This window comes from Bombina bombina, chromosome 6, assembly GCF_027579735.1.
Source record: "Bombina bombina isolate aBomBom1 chromosome 6, aBomBom1.pri, whole genome shotgun sequence".
Classification (NCBI taxonomy): Eukaryota; Metazoa; Chordata; class Amphibia; order Anura; family Bombinatoridae; genus Bombina; species Bombina bombina.
Window position 1 is genome coordinate 257,675,523 of NC_069504.1, and position 20,787 is coordinate 257,696,309.

A 20,787-nucleotide genomic window follows, 5' to 3' on the forward strand; every position below is an offset into this window, starting at 1 on the left:
TTGAAAGCACAACTATCCTCTATGGGTATAGTGGTGCGTTTGTTTAAAGTAGAAACCGCTCCCTCGACCTTGGGGACTGTCTGCCATAAGTCCTTTCTGGGGTCGACCATAGGAAACAATTTTTTAAATATGGGGGGAGGGACGAAAGGAATACCGGGCCTTTCCCATTCTTTATTAACAATGTCCGCCACCCGCTTGGGTATAGGAAAAGCTTCTGGGAGCCCCGGCACCTCTAGGAACTTGTCCATTTTACATAGTTTCTCTGGGATGACCAACTTGTCACAATCATCCAGAGTGGATAATACCTCCTTAAGCAGAATGCGGAGATGTTCCAACTTAAATTTAAATGCAATCACATCAGGTTCAGCTTGTTGAGAAATGTTCCCTGAATCAGTAATTTCTCCCTCAGACAAAACCTCCCTGGCCCCATCAGACTGAGTTAGGGGCCCTTCAGAAATATTAATATCAGCGTCGTCATGCTCTTCAGTATCTAAAACAGAGCAGTCGCGCTTACGCTGATAAGTGTTCATTTTGGCTAAAATGTTTTTGACAGAATTATCCATTACAGCCGTTAATTGTTGCATAGTAAGGAGTATTGGCGCGCTAGATGTACTAGGGGCCTCCTGAGTGGGCAAGACTCGTGTAGACGAAGGAGGGAATGATGCAGTACCATGCTTACTCCCCTCACTTGAGGAATCATCTTGGGCATCATTGTCATTGTCACATAAATCACATTTATTTAAATGAATAGGAATTCTGGCTTCCCCACATTCAGAACACAGTCTATCTGGTAGTTCAGACATGTTAAACAGGCATAAACTTGATAACAAGTACAAAAAACGTTTTAAAATAAAACCGTTACTGTCACTTTAAATTTTAAACTGAACACACTTTATTACTGCAAATGCGAAAAAACATGAAGGAATTGTTCAAAATTTACCAAATTTTCACCACAGTGTCTTAAAGCCTTAAAAGTATTGCACACCAAATTTGGAAGCTTTAACCCTTAAAATAACGGAACCGGAGCCGTTTTGAACTTTAACCCCTTTACAGTCCCTGGTATCTGCTTTGCTGAGACCCAACCAAGCCCCAAGGGGAATACGATACCAAATGACGCCTTCAGAAAGTCTTTTCTAAGTATCAGAGCTCCTCTCACATGCGACTGCATGCCATGCCTCTCAAAAACAAGTGCGCAACACCGGCGCGAAAATGAGGCTCTGCCTATGCTTTGGGAAAGCCCCTAAAGAATAAGGTGTCTAAAACAGTGCCTGCCGATATTATTATATCAAAATACCCAGATAAAATGATTCCTCAAGGCTAAATATGTGTTAATAATCAATCGATTTAGCCCAAAAAAAGTCTACAGTCTTAATAAGCCCTTTTTGAAGCCCTTATTTACAATCGTAATAAACATGGCTTACCGGATCCCAGAGGGAAAATGACAGCTTCCAGCATTACATCGTCTTGTTAGAATGTGTCATACCTCAAGCAGCAAGAGACTGCTCACTGTTCCCCCAACTGAAGTTAATTGCTCTCAACAGTCCTGTGTGGAACAGCCATGGATTTTAGTGACGGTTGCTAAAATCATTTTCCTCATACAAACAGAAATCTTCATCTCTTTTCTGTTTCTGAGTAAATAGTACATACCAGCACTATTTCAAAATAACAAACTCTTGATTGAATAATAAAAACTACAGTTAAACACTAAAAAACTCTAAGCCATCTCCGTGGAGATGTTGCCTGTACAACGGCAAAGAGAATGACTGGGGTAGGCGGAGCCTAGGAGGGATCATGTGACCAGCTTTGCTGGGCTCTTTGCCATTTCCTGTTGGGGAAGAGAATATCCCACAAGTAAGGATGACGCCGTGGACCGGACACACCTATGTTGGAGAAAGGTATATTAAGCAATTTAGACTTAGAAGTAACATCAGCTGACCAGGATTTTAGCCACAGCGCCCTGCGTGCCTGAATGGCGAATCCTGAATTCTTCGCCGAAAGTTTAGTAAGATGTACTACGGCCTCCGAAATGAATGAATTAGCTAGTTTAAGGACTCTAAGCCTGTCCGTAATGTCGTCCAGAGTAGCTGAACCAATGTTCTCTTCCAGAGACTCAATCCAGAATGCCGCTGCAGCCGTGATCGGCGCAATGCATGCAAGGGGTTGCAATATAAAACCTTGTTGAACAAACATTTTCTTAAGGTAACCCTCTAACTTTTTATCCATTGGATCTGAAAAAGCACAGCTATCCTCCACCGGGATAGTGGTACGCTTAGCTAAGGTAGAAACTGCTCCCTCCACCTTAGGGACCGTTTGCCATAAGTCCCTTGTGGTGGCGTCTATTGGAAACATTTTTCAAAATATCGGAGGGGGTGAGAACGGCACACCGGGTCTATCCCACTCCTTAGTAACAATTTCAGTAAGTCTCTTAGGTATAGGAAAAACCTCAGTACTCTTCGGTACCGCAAAATATTTATCCAACCTACACATTTTCTCTGGTATTGCAACTGTGTTACAATCATTCAGAGCCGCTAACACCTCCCCTAGTAATACACGGAGGTTTTCCAGTTTAAATTTAAAATTTGAAATATCTGAATCCAGTCTGTTTGGATCAGAACCGTCACCCACAGAATGAAGTTCTCCGTCCTCATGTTCTGCCACCTGTGACGCAGTGTCTGACATGGCCCTAATATTATCAGCGCACTCTGTTCTCACCCCAGAGTGATCACGCTTACCTCTTAGTTCTGGTAATTTAGCCAAAACCTCAGTCATAACAGTAGCCATATCCTGTAATGTGATTTGTAATGGCCGCCCAGATGTACTCGGCGCTACAATATCACGCACCTCCCTCTGAGCGGGAGATGTAGGTACTGACACGTGAGGCGAGTTAGTCGGCATAACTCTCCCCTCGTTGTTTGGTGAAATTTGTTCAATTTGTACAGATTGACTTTTATTTAAAGTAGCATCAATACAGTTAGTACATAAATTTCTATTGGGCTCCACTTTGGCATTGCAACAAATGACACAGGTATCATCCTCTGAATCAGACATGTTTAACACACTAGCAAATAAACTTGCAACTTGGAAATACAATTCAATTAGAATAATATTAAAACGTACTGTGCCTTTAAGAAGCACAGAAGATCTATGACAGTTGAAAATTAATAAATTGAAACAGTTATAGCCTCAATCCTTGTAAACAACACAACTTTAGCAAAGGTTTAATCCCATTAGCAAGGATAACAAATTCTGAAAGCAGGAAACAAATTACAGAATAAACGTTTTTTATCTCAGTCAAACTATAATTCTCACAGCTCTGCTGAGAGAAATTACCTCCCTCAAAATAAGTTTTGAAGACCCCTGAGCTCTGTAGAGATGAACCGGATCATGCAGGGAATACAATGAGTTGCTGACTGAAATATTTGATGCATAGTAAAGGCGCCAAAAAACGGCCCCTCCCCCTCACACACAGCAGTGAGGGAGAACAGAAACTGTCAGAAAAACAGATTAAGCAACTGCCAAGTGGAAAAATAGTGCCCAAACATTTATTCACACAGTACCTCAGCAAATGAAAACGATTTTACATTCCAGCAAAAACGTTAAACATAATCTCTAGTTATTAAACAGCTTTATGTATTTCTTACAGTGTAATTCTAGTGAAGTACCATTCCCCAGAATACTGAAGTGTAAAGTATACATACATGACATTATATCGGTATGGCAGGATTTTCTCATCAATTCCATTGTCAGAAAATAAAAACTGCTACATACCTCTATGCAGATTCATCTGCCCGCTGTCCCCTGATCTGAAGTTTACCTCACTCCTCAGATGGCCGAGAACAGCAATATGATCTTAACTACTCCGGCTAAAATCATAGCAAAACTCTGGTAGATTCTTCTTCAAACTCTGCCAGAGAGGTAATAACACACTCCGGTGCTATTTTAAAATAACAAACTTTTGATTGAAGATATAAAACTAAGTATAATCACCATAGTCCTCTCACACATCCTATCTAGTCGTTGGGTGCAAGAGAATGACTGGGAGTGACGTAGAGGGGAGGAGCTATATGCAGCTCTGCTGGGTGAATCCTCTTGCACTTCCTGTTGGGGAGGAGTAATATCCCAGAAGTAATGATGACCCGTGGACTGATCACACTTAACAGAAGAAAACAGAATATAAGCCCTCATATAAGCTCCCCTTGATGTTGCCTCATCAACCGCTGTGGTTCTCTTAAAGAGCCATACAACCAATTTAAAAAAAAAAAAAAAGGAATTATAAAGCTTATTTAGGGTTGCCAAAGGTCCCAAAAAAGAAAAGGAATTATAAAGCTAATTTAGGGTTGCCAAAGGTCCCAATTGGGTTCCCTAAAGAAGGAACACTTTACTGTGAGACATTTTCTCTCAAAGTGTGTCTACAGGTAGATAGGCTAGATCCCACAGCTATGCGTTATACTTGACAAAGCAAATATCTACTTATAGCCTATGGGCTGTATGAGTGCTCTAACCACTTTATTGACTGAAGCACCTCTCCACTGACCTTACCAGCATGATGTCTTTTGCTGTATCTAGTAGAGAGCCCATGCAGTGCTTGTACAGGTACAGCAGAGGATCTGAGAGGAAATACCTGTAATCCTACAGGGGGAGGCTTTACGACATGTCCCTGCGATGTCTGAAGTTATGGCTGAAATTCCATAGAGAGATACTGCACACATAAAGGTATTTCTATACCCCTGTATCATTTAGATTGCTGGTTGCGTCCTGCTGATTTCCTCATGCTGATGAATATATCCAAGGGGTGATGGGTCTCACATTGGTCTGAGCTCCCATAAAATAATCCATAAGTAAGAAGCTGGAGCTTCTATCTTCAGCATTTTCCTGGGAGACCAAGAACAAAACTGAGTGGGGTGGGGAGGTGGAAGGGATTAAAGCTCTTTAGTGGGTTCTTGGCCTCCTCCTAGTGGCGGGAATTATATCCCACACGTTTTTTACTCTCATCATCTAACGAAAGAAAAGCTCAGCAAAAAATAGAAAGGACGTTAACACTTATCTAACCATATTTGTGTATTAATGCTTGCAATCATACCATGATTTTAGAGCTCTAGATATTGGTAGAAACATGTTAATTTGCATTTTTTCCTACACAATCATCTTAATTACTACTTTCTTAGGTTTATTAAATCTCTGTTTAACCCAATGACGTGTATGTATTTAAAATTTGTAGCCCTGTTTGTTAAAGGGAAATTCTACAGCAAGAAAAAAAATGATCTAAATCATTAGTGCATGTTGTTATAGCACTATCGTCCTCACAAACTGTGTTTAGCTGAGTTTTTAACTTGTTTGCAGTGGTTAAAGTTCTGCTTGGAGACGCAACACATTAAAGCCAGTGAACAGGACACAGCCACATCTATATGCTTCTCCCGACTGACTCACCAGCTGTGTTGTGGGTCCAAAAGGGTCCTTTGCGGGGTGACACAAAGTTTTCAAGGGATACTAGTGGTAAAATAAAATGCTCTAACATATCATAACATTTTATTTTTGCATCAGAAGGTCCCTAACTAAATCTGTGTATGATTCAGATAATATTCAGATTATATTTAATTTTCTTCTATCATCAAATTTGCTTTGTTCCTATGGTATTTTTTGTTGATAAAATACCCAGGTGGGTGGTGTATGGAACACTACATGCCATCTAGTATTCTTGCAAGTGTATAACATTCTTGCAAAACTGCTGCCATATAGTGTTTCAGACATGTGCACCCTCCTGAGTTTAAGTCTGTGCTTTTCAACATAACCAAGAAAACAAAGAAAATTTGTAAACTGCATGCTCTATCTGAATCATGAAAGAAAAAAGTTAGGTATAATATTAAGGTTAATTGGTTCATTGGTTTCTAGGTTAAACCTCATTGCTAAAGGGATATAAATCAGTCTGTTTCATTGTTGTAATAATTTTTTTTATTTATTTTTTTAAAACACTAAACAGTGGGTTATACGTAATAGAAATAATTACAATATGTATTATTCATCACTTTAAAAGTATTTTACCTTTTAATTACTAGCTTTATTATCTAGGTGTGGGTAGTCTCTACACTCATTTAGCAACAAAAAAAAAAAAGTTGTTTGCTGTTTTATTAACACAATCTGTTAAATTTCAAATCGAACATAAACATAATTTTTATTGTTTTTACTGAAGGAACACTGTTTAATATCCATTTAATTTTTCCATAACATTTATATGTACCCAGTGTAGTTTAAGACAATATTTTCAGCATCATAGTGTATTTTCACATCTCTCAACATTGTACTGTAAAGGGGCTGATTTTGTGTAAAAGGGCAGATCTGGACACTCCGAGACAGCCCAGACAAGGTACAGACTATCTGCACTAAGTTTGAATATTTTGTGGCTTGGATGTGTGGTAATATGTTTCTCACAGTGAAATTGGGTCATGAGTATGGAAAAGAGGGGGTGTGAATGTAACATCAAAATTTGGTTCTTCTAAATTCTGGAGGTATAAGGTTGACATTACAATTGTTTAATGGAACCATAAATGGAATAGTAAATTATTCCACAAGAGATTACCTTTACAGTTTATTTAAGGATGACTACAGCATAACACTCACCTGTTCACAGTAAAAGGTTGCCGTGATGGTTGTTGCTTTGGCATACAGATTATACTCGGCGAGCTTCTGTTAGGACTGCCTAACCCTGAACTGCTCATACTGTTTGTTCTGCTGGGAATGCCAATGCTCTGGCTGACCTGGGAGTGGTTCATCATATTCCTGGGATTCATCGGTAATATACCCCTGCAGAAGGATACCCAACAAAATGTAAAGTAAATCTAATGCCAACTATATAAAGCTTTTTTCTAAAATAGAAAATAACATGCTGAAATGCACCGCAAAGCCAATCAAGATCCAATACAGAAGTACAGGTGCTGTAAAAAAAAAGGTGAAAAGAAACAAAAAGAAAATGTATGCTTACCTGATAAATTTGTTTCTTTTTAGACACGATGAGTCCACAGATTTCATCCTTACTTGTGGGATTACGCCTCCTGGTCAGCAGGAGGAGGCAAAGAGCACCACAGCAGAGCTGTATATAGCTTCTCCCTTCCCTCCCACTCCAGTCATTTGAACGAAGTTAGGAAGAGAAAGGAAAAGCCAAGGTGCAGTGGTGTCTGAAGTTTCACAAAAAAATAATAACCTGTCTTAAAGAACAGGGCGAGCCGTGGACTCATTGTGTCTAAAAAGAAACAAATTTATCAGGTAAGCATAAATTTTCTCTTCTTTTTAAAGACACGATGAGTCCACGGATTTCATCCTTACTTGTGGGATACAATACCAAAGCTAAAGTACACGGATGAAAGGGGAGGGACAAGACAGGAAACCTAAACGGAAGGCACCACTGCTTGAAGAACCTTTCTCCCAAAAACAGTCTCAGCCAAAGAAAAGATATCAAATTTGTAAAATTTAGAAAAAGGTTTGAAGAGAAGACCAAGTAGCAGCCTGGCAAATCTGCTCAACTGAAGCATTATATTTTGAATGTTCATGAGGAAGCAACAACCCTGGCGGAATGAACCGTAACCCTTTCAGGAGACTGCTGTCCAGCAAGCTCAGATGCAAAAACGGATGATACTCTTTAACCAAAAGGAAAGAAGTAGCCATAGCTTTCTGACCCTTACGTTCTTTAGAAAAAAAGTAAAACAGAGAAGACGATTGACGAAAGTCCTTAGTTGCTTGGAAATAAAAAAAAATTAAAACACGGACTACGTCCAAAATGTGCAGAAGACGTTCCTTCTGAGCAGAAAGATTAGGACACAAGGAAGGAACAATAATCTCCTAATAAATGTTCGTCACCGAAACAACCTTAGGAAGAAAACCAAATTTAGTACCAACAACACCTTATCCAAATGAAAAATAAGGTAAGGTGAATTATATTGTAATGCCGAAAGCTCAGACACTCATTGAGCAGAAGAATGGCAACAAGAATAAAACTTTCCAAGATAACAACGTAATATTCATGGAATGCATAGGTTCAACAGAACCCCTTGAAGAACTTAAAGATCTAAATTCAAACTCCATGGAGGAGCAATTGGTTTAAACACAGGCCTGACTCTAATCAGAGCCTGACAAAAGGATTGAACATCTGGGACATCTGACGCTTGTGTAACAAAATAGATAAAACAGAGATCTGACCCTTTAGGGAACTAACTGATAAACTCTTCTCCAATCCTTCTTGGAGAAAAGACAAAATTCTGGGAATCCTAACTCTACTCCATGAGTAACCCTCGGATTCACGCCAATAAAGATATTTATGCCCTATCTTATGGAAAATCTTCCTAGTTACAGGTTTACATGCCTGAATTAAGGCATCTATGACAGAATTAGAGAAACTTCGCTTGTATAGGATCAAGCGTCCAATCTCCAAGCAATCAGCTTCAGGGAAACTAGATTTGGGTGGAAGAAGGGACCTTGAATAAGAGATCCTTCCTCAACGGAAGAGTCCAAGTTGCAGAGATGACATGTCCACCGGATCTGCATACCAAATCCTGTGAGGCCACCAGAAGCGAGGAGGATCACTGATGCCTCCTTCTATATAATTTGAACAATCACCCGGGAAAGAAGCACAAATGGGGGAAATAGATATTCTAGGCTGAAGGACCAAAGAACTGTCAAGGCAGCTATCAGCTCGGACTGGGGCCCTAGACCTGGACCCGTATCCCAGAAGACTGGCATTCTGACAAGATGCCATGAGATTCAACTCCAGCCAACCCCATTTGAAAATCAGGTTGGAGAATACTCCCGGATGGAAAGTCTGTCTACTCAGAAAATCCGTTTCCCAAGTGTCCACCCCTGGGATATGGACCTCTGACAGATAACAAGAATGAGCCTCTGCCCACTGGATAATCTTGGCTACCTCAGCCATCGTCAAAGAACATCTCGTTCCTCCCTGATGATTGATGTAAGACCATCGTCATATTGTCCGACTGAAAACAGATGAAACTGGACCGAAGCCAACTGAGGCCAGACCAGAAGAGCCTTTAAGTTCGCTCTCAGTTCCAGGGGTCAATAAAAAGAACAGACTCTGCCTGAGTCCACACACTGCTAAATCATGTTCCCTGGGATAGGTGATCCAGAGACAACCACTATAGAAGATAGTCCCTTGTCTCCTGACCCAGAGTTATTTGAGGAGACAAGACTGCATAGTCTCCTTTCCATTGCCTGAGTATGCTTAACTGCATAGGACTGAAGTGGAACGAACAAACGGAATTTTAAGGTTCACAAGGCGCTGCTCATTTTATCAACCTTGGAAGGATGAAAGGTTGAGTGGACTTCACCAGGGATAGAACCTGCAACCCTTGGGTTGTTACAGAGCTCAGCCACAGTGCCTAAGCATGCTGAGCTATCTGTCCGGCTATTGCCCATTGTTGTCACCATCAGTCCGATTACTTCTATGTACTGAGCCACTGAAGGCCGAGAAGTGGACTGAAGGACTAAACCAGTATTGATAGAACTTGATTTCCTGACCTCAGTCAGAAAAATCTTCATTGATATAGAATTTGTCATGTTTCCGAAGAAAGCTACCCTTGTGCTTGGGACTAAGAAACACTTTTCCAAAGACACCTTCCACCCGTAAAATCACGGAAGTAAAACACCATGTCCGTGTAAATCTTGCTTGCTGTAAGGATGACGCCTGGACTAGGATATCAGCCAGATAGGGCGCCATTGCAATGCTCCGTAACTGAAGCACCGCCAACAGTGATCCAAGAGACACTATAAGAACTCGGAACTGTGGCAAGACCAAAAGGAAGGACCACGAACAGGAAGTGTCTATCCAGAAAAGCAAACCCTAGAACTTGAGACGATTCTCGTGAACGTCACATGAAGGCACTTGTCCTTTAATCCACCGTTGTCAGAAACTGACTTTCTAGGATCAAGGGAGGAATGGAACAAATTAATAGTTTCCATCCTGAAGGACAGTACCCTTCTTAAAAAATTGTATGAAGATTCTCCTTTTTTGAGAAGCACAACCCGATCGGTAACCCCAGATCCCATACCAGTATTAGAACTGAAACAACCACTCCCGGGTCTGAGAGATCTCCTACGCAGTGTAAGGACGTCTCTCCTTTTGTCTGATCTCCAGACAATCTTGAAAGCAGAAACTGCCTCTGAGAGGAAAACATTCGAGCTCGAAACCAAATGTGAGCGAAAACGGAAAGTCAGCCCCCTACAAAATCCAATCCCGGACCGGGGCATGTTCTCCATGCTGTCCTTGATTCAACAGCAGGCTATATGTTATTTTTTTTTTTTTTTTTTCTTTCGTCAAGCGAGGTCCCAACAATGTTTGCTTCTGGCAAGGAATCACCAAAATCTTAGTTTTAGAACATATATCCGTAAAACAAGGCTCTAACCATAAGGTCCCAAGAGCTGGAACAGAGCTACCTATGCTCCCAGTTTGATAACTGGAAGGGAAGAAATTGAAATAAAGGAATTAGCCAATGTGAAAGCTTTATCCAGTCCTGGATGTTATCCAGGGAAGCTACTGACTAATAGCATCAGACAACGCAGCAAGCTAAAATGCCGTCACACTAGTGACGGTAGCAAAGTACACAGATGGTTGCCATTTCAAACCCTGGTGTGTCCCATTACTAAATTTTTTCCATAGGACTATCCTCTAAGGGTATAGAAGTTCTCGTAGTGAAGTTGAAACTACTCCTTCCCCCCTAAGGAATGTCGTCCAGCCTCCTTAGCCGAGTCGGCCATGGGAAACAGTCTTGTAAATATAGGGAATGCCTAGGGTACCATTCCATCTGAAACTGAGATTCTCAGTAACATAGAGGAACCATTTAGAATAGCAATTCCTCTAGCAATGCTTTCACCTCATGGAAAAATATAGAAAGCATCATAACCCCGAGAGGAGTGTGAAGAAATGCAGGGCACTGCATGTGGGCCATAAAATTTCGACAGAAACTGTAGGAGAAATTTGTGGCCATTGTTAATAGACTCCCAAACAGCAATCGCCGTAGAGGAAGTAGATTCAAAAAGAGAAAATAAATTTGAATACATTTTAATAAATCTTTTCACATAGGAAACGATACTGTGCCCTTAAATCTGAAAATAAACTCTATTCTTGTGTGCGTTTGTTTCATCCTCAGTCACAAGGGATGAATTAACAAATAAACAGCTGAAATTCATTTATTATAATGTACACAGAACAAAACGTTACTGTCTCTTTAAATCATAAAGTAACTAATTTGTGTGAATTAACAAATAAACAGCCGCAATTCTTTTAATTAAATTTACACAGAAAAAATGTTACTGTTGTGCAGAACAATCCAATAAGAAACAGAATTTATGCTTACCTGATAAATTACTTTCTCCAACGGTGTGTCCGGTCCACGGCGTCATCCTTACTTGTGGGATATTCTCTTCCCCAACAGGAAATGGCAAAGAGTCCCAGCAAAGCTGGTCACATGATCCCTCCTAGGCTCCGCCCAACCCAGTCATTCGACCGACGGACAGGAGGAAATATATATAGGAGAAACCATATGATACTGTGGTGACTGCAGTTAGAGAAAATAATTCATCAGACCTGATTAAAAAACCAGGGCGGGCCGTGGACCGGACACACCGTTGGAGAAAGTAATTTATCAGGTAAGCATAAATTCTGTTTTCTCCAACATTGGTGTGTCCGGTCCACGGTGTCATCCTTACTTGTGGGAACCAATACCAAAGCTTTAGGACACGGATGAAGGGAGGGAGCAAATCAGGTCACCTAAATGGAAGGCACCACGGCTTGCAAAACCTTTCTCCCAAAAATAGCCTCCGAAGAAGAAAAAGTATCAAATTTGTAAAATTTGGCAAAAGTGTGCAGTGAAGACCAAGTCGCTGCCTTACATATCTGGTCAACAGAAGCCTCGTTCTTGAAGGCCCATGTGGAAGCCACAGCCCTAGTGGAGTGAGCTGTGATTCTTTCAGGAGGCTGCCGTCCGGCAGTCTCATAAGCCAATCGGATAATGCTTTTAAGCCAAAAGGAAAGAGAGGTAGAAGTCGCTTTTTGACCTCTCCTTTTACCAGAATAAACAACAAACAAGGAAGATGTTTGTCTGAAATCTTTAGTAGCCTCTAAATAGAATTTTAGAGCACGGACTACGTCCAAATTGTGTAACAAACGTTCCTTCTTTGAAACTGGATTCGGACACAAAGAAGGTACAACTATCTCCTGGTTAATATTTTTGTTGGAAACAACTTTCGGAAGAAAACCAGGCTTAGTACGCAAAACCACCTTATCTGCATGGAACACCAGATAGGGCGGAGAACACTGCAGAGCAGATAACTCTGAAACTCTTCTAGCAGAAGAAATTGCAACCAAAAACAAAACTTTCCAAGATAATAACTTAATATCTACGGAATGTAAGGGTTCAAACGGAACCCCTTGAAGAACTGAAAGAACTAGATTTAGACTCCAGGGAGGAGTCAAAGGTCTGTAAACAGGCTTGATCCTAACCAGAGCCTGAACAAATGCTTGAACATCTGGCACAGCTGCCAGTCTTTTGTGAAGTAAAACAGATAAAGCAGAGATCTGTCCCTTCAGAGAACTTGCAGATAATCCTTTCTCCAAACCTTCTTGTAGAAAGGATAGAATCTTAGGAATTTTTATCTTGTTCCATGGGAATCCTTTAGATTCACACCAACAGATATATTTTTTCCATATTTTATGGTAAATTTTTCTAGTTACAGGCTTTCTAGCCTGAATCAGAGTATCTATTACAGAATCTGAAAACCCACGCTTTGATAAAATCAAGCGTTCAATCTCCAAGCCGTCAGTTGGAGGGAAACCAGATTCGGATGTTCGAATGGACCCTGAACAAGAAGGTCCTGTCTCAAAGGTAGCTTCCATGGTGGAGCCGATGACATATTCACCAGGTCTGCATACCAAGTCCTGCGTGGCCACGCAGGAGCTATCAAGATCACCGAGGCCCTCTCCTGATTGATCCTGGCTACCAGCCTGGGGATGAGAGGAAACGGTGGGAATACATAAGCTAGGTTGAAGGTCCAAGGTGCTACTAGTGCATCTACTAGAGTCGCCTTGGGATCCCTGGATCTGGACCCGTAGCAAGGAACCTTGAAGTTCTGACGAGACGCCATCAGATCCATGTCTGGAATGCCCCATAATTGAGTTATTTGGGCAAAGATTTCCGGATGGAGTTCCCACTCCCCCGGATGGAATGTCTGACGACTCAGAAAATCCGCTTCCCAATTTTCCACTCCTGGGATGTGGATCGCAGACAAGTGGCAGGAGTGATCCTCCGCCCATTGAATTATCTTGGTCACTTCTTTCATCGCCAGGGAAGTCCTTGTTCCCCCCTGATGATTGATATATGCAACGGTCGTCATGTTGTCTGACTGAAACCTTATGAATTTGGCCTTTGCTCGTTGAGGCCAAGCTCTGAGAGCATTGAATATCGCTCTCAGTTCCAGAATGTTTATCGGGAGAAGAGACTCTTCCCGAGACCATAGACCCTGAGCTTTCAGGGATTCCCAGACCGCGCCCCAGCCCACTAGGCTGGCGTCGGTCATGACAATGACCCACTCTGGTCTGCGGAAGCTCATTCCCTGTGACAGATTGTCCAGGGTCAGCCACCAACGGAGTGAATCTCTGGTCTTTTGATCTACTTGAATCGTCGGAGACAAGTCTGTATAATCCCCATTCCACTGTCTGAGCATGCACAGTTGTAATGGTCTTAGATGAATTCGTGCAAAAGGAACTATGTCCATTGTTGCAACCATCAATGCTATTACTTCCATGCACTGCGCTATGGAAGGACGAGGAACAGAATGAAGTACTTGACAAGAGCTTAGAAGTTTTGATTTTCTGACCTCTGTCAGAAAAATCCTCATTTCTAAGGAATCTATTATTGTTCCCAAGAAGGGAACTCTTGTTGACGGGGACAGAGAACTTTTTTCTTTGTTCACCTTCCATCCGTGAGATCTGAGAAAGGCTAGGACGATGTCCGTATGAGCCTTTGCTTTTGACAGGGACGACGCTTGAATCAGGATGTCGTCCAAGTAAGGTACTACTGCAATGCCCCTTGGTCTTAGAACCGCTAGAAGGGACCCTAGTACCTTTGTGAAAATCCTTGGAGCAGTGGCTAATCCGAATGGAAGTGCCACAAACTGGTAATGCTCGTCCAGAAAAGCGAACCTTAGGAACTGATGATGTTCCTTGTGGATAGGAATATGTAGGTACGCATCCTTTAAATCCACGGTAGTCATAAATTGATTTTCCTGGATAGTAGGTAGGATCGTTCGAATAGTTTCCATTTTGAACGATGGTACCCTGAGAAATTTGTTTAGGATCTTTAGATCCAAAATTGGTCTGAATGTTCCCTCTTTTTTGGGAACTATGAACAGATTGGAATAAAATCCCATTCCTTGTTTTCTTATTGGAACTGGATGTATCACTCCCATCTTTAACAGGTCTTCTACACAATGTAAGAATGCCTGTCTCTTTATTTGGTTTGAAGATAATTGAGACCTGTGGAACCTTCCCCTTGGGGGTAGTTCCTTGAATTCCAGGAGATAACCTTGAGAAACTATTTCTAGCGCCCAAGGATCCTGAACATCTCTTGCCCAAGCCTGAGCAAAGAGAGAAAGTCTGCCCCCCACTAGATCCGGTCCCGGATCGGGGGCTATCCCTTCATGCTGTTTTGGTAGCAGTGGTAGGCTTCTTGGCCTGCTTACCCTTGTTCCAGCCTTGCATTGGTTTCCAGGCTGGTTTGGGTTGTGAAGTATTACCCTCTTGCTTAGAGGATACAGAATTAGAGACTGGTCCGTTTCTGCGAAAGGGACGAAAATTAGGCTTATTTTTAGCCTTAAAAGACCTATCCTGTGGGAGGGCGTGGCCCTTTCCCCCAGTGATGTCTGAAATAATCTCTTTCAAATCAGGTCCAAATAATGTTTTACCTTTGAAAGGAATGTTAAGCAATTTTGTCTTGGAAGACACATCCGCTGACCAAGACTTTAGCCAAAGCGCTCTGCGTGCCACGATAGCAAACCCTGAATTTTTCGCCGCTAATCTAGCTAATTGCAAAGCGGCATCTAAAACAAAAGAGTTAGCCATTTTAAGTGCTTGAACTCTGTCCATAACCTCCTCATACGAAGATTCTTTACTGAGCGATTTTTCTAGTTCCACGAACCAGAAACACGCTGCCGTAGTGACAGGAACAATGCATGAAATTGGTTGTAGAAGGTAACCTTGCTGTACAAAAATCTTTTTAAGCAAACCCTCTAATTTCTTATCCATAGGATCTTTGAAAGCACAACTATCTTCGATAGGAATAGTAGTGCGTTTGTTTAGAGTAGAAACCGCCCCCTCGACCTTGGGGACTGTCTGCCATAAGTCCTTTCTGGGGTCGACTATAGGAAATAATTTCTTAAATATAGGGGGGGGAACAAAAGGTATGCCGGGCCTTTCCCACTCTTTATTTACTATGTCCGCCACCCGCTTGGGTATAGGAAAAGCGTCGGGGGGCACCGGAACCTCTAGGAACTTGTCCATCTTACATAATTTCTCTGGAATGACCAAATTGTCACAATCATCCAGAGTAGATAACACCTCCTTAAGCAGTGCGCGGAGATGTTCTAATTTAAATTTAAATGTCACAACATCAGTTTCAGCTTGATGAGAAATTTTTCCTGAATCTGAAATTTCTCCATCAGACAAAACCTCCCTCATGGCCCCTTGAGATTGGTGTGAGGGTATGTCAGAACAGTTATCATCAGCGTCCTCTTGCTCTTCAGTGTTTAAAACAGAGCAATCGCGCTTTCTCTGATAAGTAGGCATTTTGGATAAAAGATTTGCTATGGAGTTATCCATTACAGCCGTTAATTGTTGCATGGTAATAAGTATTGGCGCACTAGATGTACTAGGGGCCTCCTGTGTGGGCATAACTGGTGTAGACACAGTAGGGGATGATGTAGTATCATGTTTACTCCCCTCATTTGAGGAATCATCTTGGGCAATATCATTATCTGTGGCATTACTGTCCTTACTTTGTTTGGACACTATGGCACAATTATCACATAAATTTAAATGGGGAGACACATTGGCTTTCATACATATAGAACATAGCTTATCTGATGGTACAGACATGTTAAACAGGCTTAAACTTGTCAACAAAGCACAAAAAAAAACGTTTTAAAATAAAACCGTTACTGTCACTTTAAATTTCAAACTGAAAACACTTTATTACTGAATATGTGAAAAAGTATGAAGGAATTGTTCAAAATTCACCAAAATTTCACCACAGTGTCTTAAAGCATTAAAAGTATTGCACACCAAATTTCAGAGCTTTAACCCTTAAATTAACGGAACGGGAGCCGTTTTTACATTTAACCCCTATACAGTCCCAGCAATATGCTTTGCTGAGACCCAACCAAGCCCAGAGGGGAATACGATACCAAATGACGCCTTCTATAAGCTTTTTCAGTGAATCTTAGCTCCTGACACATGCATCTGCATGCCTTGCTCTCCAAAAACAACTGCGCATTAATGGCGCGAAAATGAGGCTCTGTCTATAACTAGAAAGGCCCCCATCTGAAAAAGGTGTCCAACACAGTGCCTGACGTTTTTCTAAACGTTCCCCAAGATTATAATACCAATAATTAGTTAGAATCTGCATAATATGCCTAGTAAAGCAATCGTTTTAGCCCAGAAAAATGTCTACCAGTTTTTAAGCCCTTTTTGAAGCCCTTTATTCTTTTATGTTTAACTAAGAAAATGGCTTACCGGTCCCCATGAGGGGAAATGACAGCCTTCCAGCATTACATGGTCTTGTTAGAAATATGGCTAGTCATACCTTAAGCAGAAAAGTCTGCTAACTGTTTCCCCCAACTGAAGTTACTTCATCTCAACAGTCCTGTGTGGAAACAGCAATCGATTTTAGTTACTGTCTGCTAAAATCATCTTCCTCTTACAAACAGAAATCTTCATCCTTTTCTGTTTCAGAGTAAATAGTACATACCAGCACTATTTTAAAATAACAAACACTTGATAGAAGAATAAAACTACATTTAAACACCAAAAAACTCTTAACCATCTCCGTGGAGATGTTGCCTGTGCAACGGCAAAGAGAATGACTGGGGTGGGCGGAGCCTAGGAGGGATCATGTGACCAGCTTTGCTGGGACTCTTTGCCATTTCCTGTTGGGGAAGAGAATATCCCACAAGTAAGGATGACGCCGTGGACCGGACACACCAATGTTGGAGAAATAGCCTCCGAAGAAGCAAAAGTATCAAATTTGTAAAATTTGGCAAAAGTGTGCAGTGAAGACCAAGTCGCTGCCTTACATATCTGGTCAACAGAAGCCTCGTTCTTGAAGGCCCATGTGGAAGCCACAGCCCTAGTGGAGTGAGCTGTGATTCTTTCAGGAGGCTGCCGTCCGGCAGTCTCATAAGCCAATCGGATGATGCTTTTAAGCCAAAAGGAAAGAGAGGTAGAAGTCGCTTTTTGACCTCTCCTTTTACCAGAATAAACAACAAACAAGGAAGATGTTTGTCTGAAATCTTTTGTAGCCTCTAAATAGAATTTTAGAGCACGGACTACGTCCAAATTGTGTAACAAACGTTCCTTCTTTGAAACTGGATTCGGACACAAAGAAGGTACAACTATCTCCTGGTTAATATTTTTGTTAGAAACAACCTTAGGAAGAAAACCAGGCTTAGTACGCAAAACCACCTTATCTGCATGGAACACCAGATAGGGCGGAGAACACTGCAGAGCAGATAACTCTGAAACTCTTCTAGCAGAAGAAATTGCAACCAAAAACAAAACTTTCCAAGATAGTAACTTAATATCTATGGAATGTAAAGGTTCAAACGGAACCCCTTGAAGAACTGAAAGAACTAGATTTAGACTCCAGGGGGGAGTCAAAGGTCTGTAAACAGGCTTGATCCTAACCAGAGCCTGAACAAATGCTTGAACATCTGGCACAGCTGCCAGTCTTTTGTGTAGTAAGACAGATAAAGCAGAGATCTGCCCCTTTAGAGAACTTGCAGATAATCCTTTCTCCAAACCTTCTTGTAGAAAGGAGAGAATCTTAGGAATTTTTATCTTATTCCATGGGAATCCTTTGGATTCACACCAACAGATATATCTTTTCCATATTTTATGGTAAATCTTTCTAGTTACCGGTTTTCTGGCCTGAACCAGAGTATCTATCACAGAATCTGAAAACCCACGCTTCGATAGAATCAAGCGTTCAATCTCCAAGCCGTCAGCTGGAGGGAGACCAGATTTGGATGTTCGAATGGACCCTGAACAAGAAGGTCCTGTCTCAAAGGTAGCTTCCATGGTGGAGCCGATGACATATTCACCAGGTCTGCATACCAAGTCCTGCGTGGCCACGCAGGAGCTATCAAGATCACCGAGGCCCTCTCCTGATTGATCCTGGCTACCAGCCTGGGAATGAGAGGAAACGGTGGAAATACATAAGCTAGGTTGAAGGTCCAAGGTGCTACTAGTGCATCTACTAGAGTCGCCTTGGGATCCCTGGATCTGGACCCGTAGCAAGGAACCTTGAAGTTCTGACGAGACGCCATCAGATCCAAGTCTGGAATGCCCCATAATTGAGTTATTTGGGCAAAGATCTCCGGATGGAGTTCCCACTCCCCCGGATGGAATGTCTGACGACTCAGAAAATCCGCCTCCCATTTTTCCACACCTGGGATGTGGATCGCAGACAGGTGGCAGGAGTGATCCTCCGCCCATTGAATTATTTTGGTCACTTCTTTCATCGCCAGGGAACTCCTTGTTCCCCCCTGATGATTGATATATGCAACGGTCGTCATGTTGTCTGATTGGAACCTTATGAATCTGGCCTTTGCTAGCTGAGGCCAAGCCCTGAGAGCATTGAATATCGCTCTCAGTTCCAGAATGTTTATCGGGAGAAGAGACTCTTCCCGAGACCATAGACCCTGAGCTTTCAGGGATTCCCAGACCGCTCCCCAGCCCACTAGACTGGCGTCGGTTGTGACAATGACCCACTCTGGTCTGCGGAAGCTCATTCCCTGGGACAGATGGTCCAAGGTCAGCCACCAACGGAGTGAATCTCTGGTCTTCTGATCTGCTTGAATCATTGGAGACAAGTCTGTATAGTCCCCATTCCACTGTTTGAGCATGCACAGTTGTAATGGTCTTAGATGAATTCGTGCAAAAGGAACTATGTCCATTGCTGCAACCATCAACCCTACTACTTCATGCACTGCGCTATGGAAGGACGAGGAACAGAATGAAGAGCTTGACAAGAGCTTAGAAGTTTTGATTTTCTGACCTCTGTTAGAAAAATCCTCATTTCTAAGGAATCTATTATTGTTCCCAAGAAGGGAACTCTTGTCGACGGAGACAGAGAACTTTTTTCTATGTCCACCTTCCATCCGTGTGATCTGAGAAAGGCTAGAACGATGTCTGTATGAGCCTTTGCTTTTGACAGGGACGACGCTTGTATTAGAATGTCGTCCAAGTAAGGTACTACTGCAATGCCCCTCGGTCTTAGAACCGCTAGAAGGGACCCTAGCACCTTTGTGAAAATCCTTGGAGCAGTGGCTAACCCGAATGGGAGGGCCACAAACTGTTAATGCTTGTCCAGAAAAGCGAACCTTAGGAACTGATGATGTTCTTTGTGGATAGGAATATGTAGGTACGCATCCTTTAGATCCACGGTAGTCATAAATTGACTTTCCTGGATAGTGGGTAGAATCGTTCGAATGGTTTCCATCTTGAACGATGGTACCCTGAGAAATTTGTTTAGGATCTTCAAATCCAAAATTGGTCTGAAAGTTCCCTCTTTTTTGGGAACTACGAACAGATTGGAATAAAATCCCATTCCTTGTTCCTTTATTGGAACTGGGTGTATCACTCCCATCTTTAACAGGTCTTCTACACAATGTAAGAACGCCTGTCTCTTTATTTGGTTTCAGGATAAGTGAGACATGTGGAACCTTCCCCTTGGGGGTAGTTCCTTGAATTCCAGGAGATAACCTTGAGAAACTATTTCTAGCGCCCAGGGATCCTGAACATCTCTTGCCCAAGCCTGAGCAAAGAGAGAGAGTCTGCCCCCCACTAGATCCGGTCCCTGATCGGGGGCTACTCCTTCATGCTGTTTTGTTAGCAGCGGCAGGCTTCTTGGCCTGCTTACCCTTGTTCCAGCCTTGCATCGGTTTCCAGGCTGGTTTGGGTTGTGAGGCATTACCCTCTTGCTTAGAGGATGCAGAATTAGAGGCCGGTCCGTTCCTGAAATTGCGAAAGGAACGAAAATTAGACTTATTTTTAGCCTTGAAAGACCTATCTTGTGGAAGGGCGTGGCCCTTTCCCCCAGTGATGTCTGAAATAATCTCTTTCAATTCTGGTCCAAATAGAGTTTTACCTTTGAAAGGGATGTTAAGCAATTTTGTCTTGGATGACACATCCGCTGACCAAGACTTTAGCCAAAGCTCTCTGCGCGCCACGATAGCAAACCCTGAATTTTTCGCCGCTAATCTAGCTAATTGCAAAGCGGCATCTAAAATAAAAGAGTTAGCCAACTTAAGTGTGTGAACTCTGTCCATAACCTCCTCATATGGAGTCTCTCTACTGAGCGACTTTTCTAGTTCCTCGAACCAGAACCACGCTGCTGTAGTGACAGGAACAATGCACGAAATTGGTTGTAGAAGGTAACCTTGCTGTACAAAAATCTTTTTAAGCAAACCTTCCAATTTTTTATCCATAGGATCTTTGAAAGCACAACTATCTTCGAT

General features: G+C 42.1%; 1 protein-coding gene across 2 annotated transcripts in view; it reads right to left on the reverse strand.

Annotated features, from left to right (window-relative positions):
* The window catches only part of CNOT2 (CCR4-NOT transcription complex subunit 2), a 644,096-nt gene that overhangs the window by 290,963 nt on the left and 332,346 nt on the right, over positions 1 to 20,787 (reverse strand). For both annotated transcript variants that reach the window (XM_053716789.1, XM_053716790.1), the window contains exon 5: positions 6,616 to 6,798. In XM_053716789.1, coding sequence (XP_053572764.1) covers positions 6,616 to 6,798 — 183 coding nt within the window. The remainder of the gene's footprint in view (positions 1 to 6,615; positions 6,799 to 20,787) is intronic.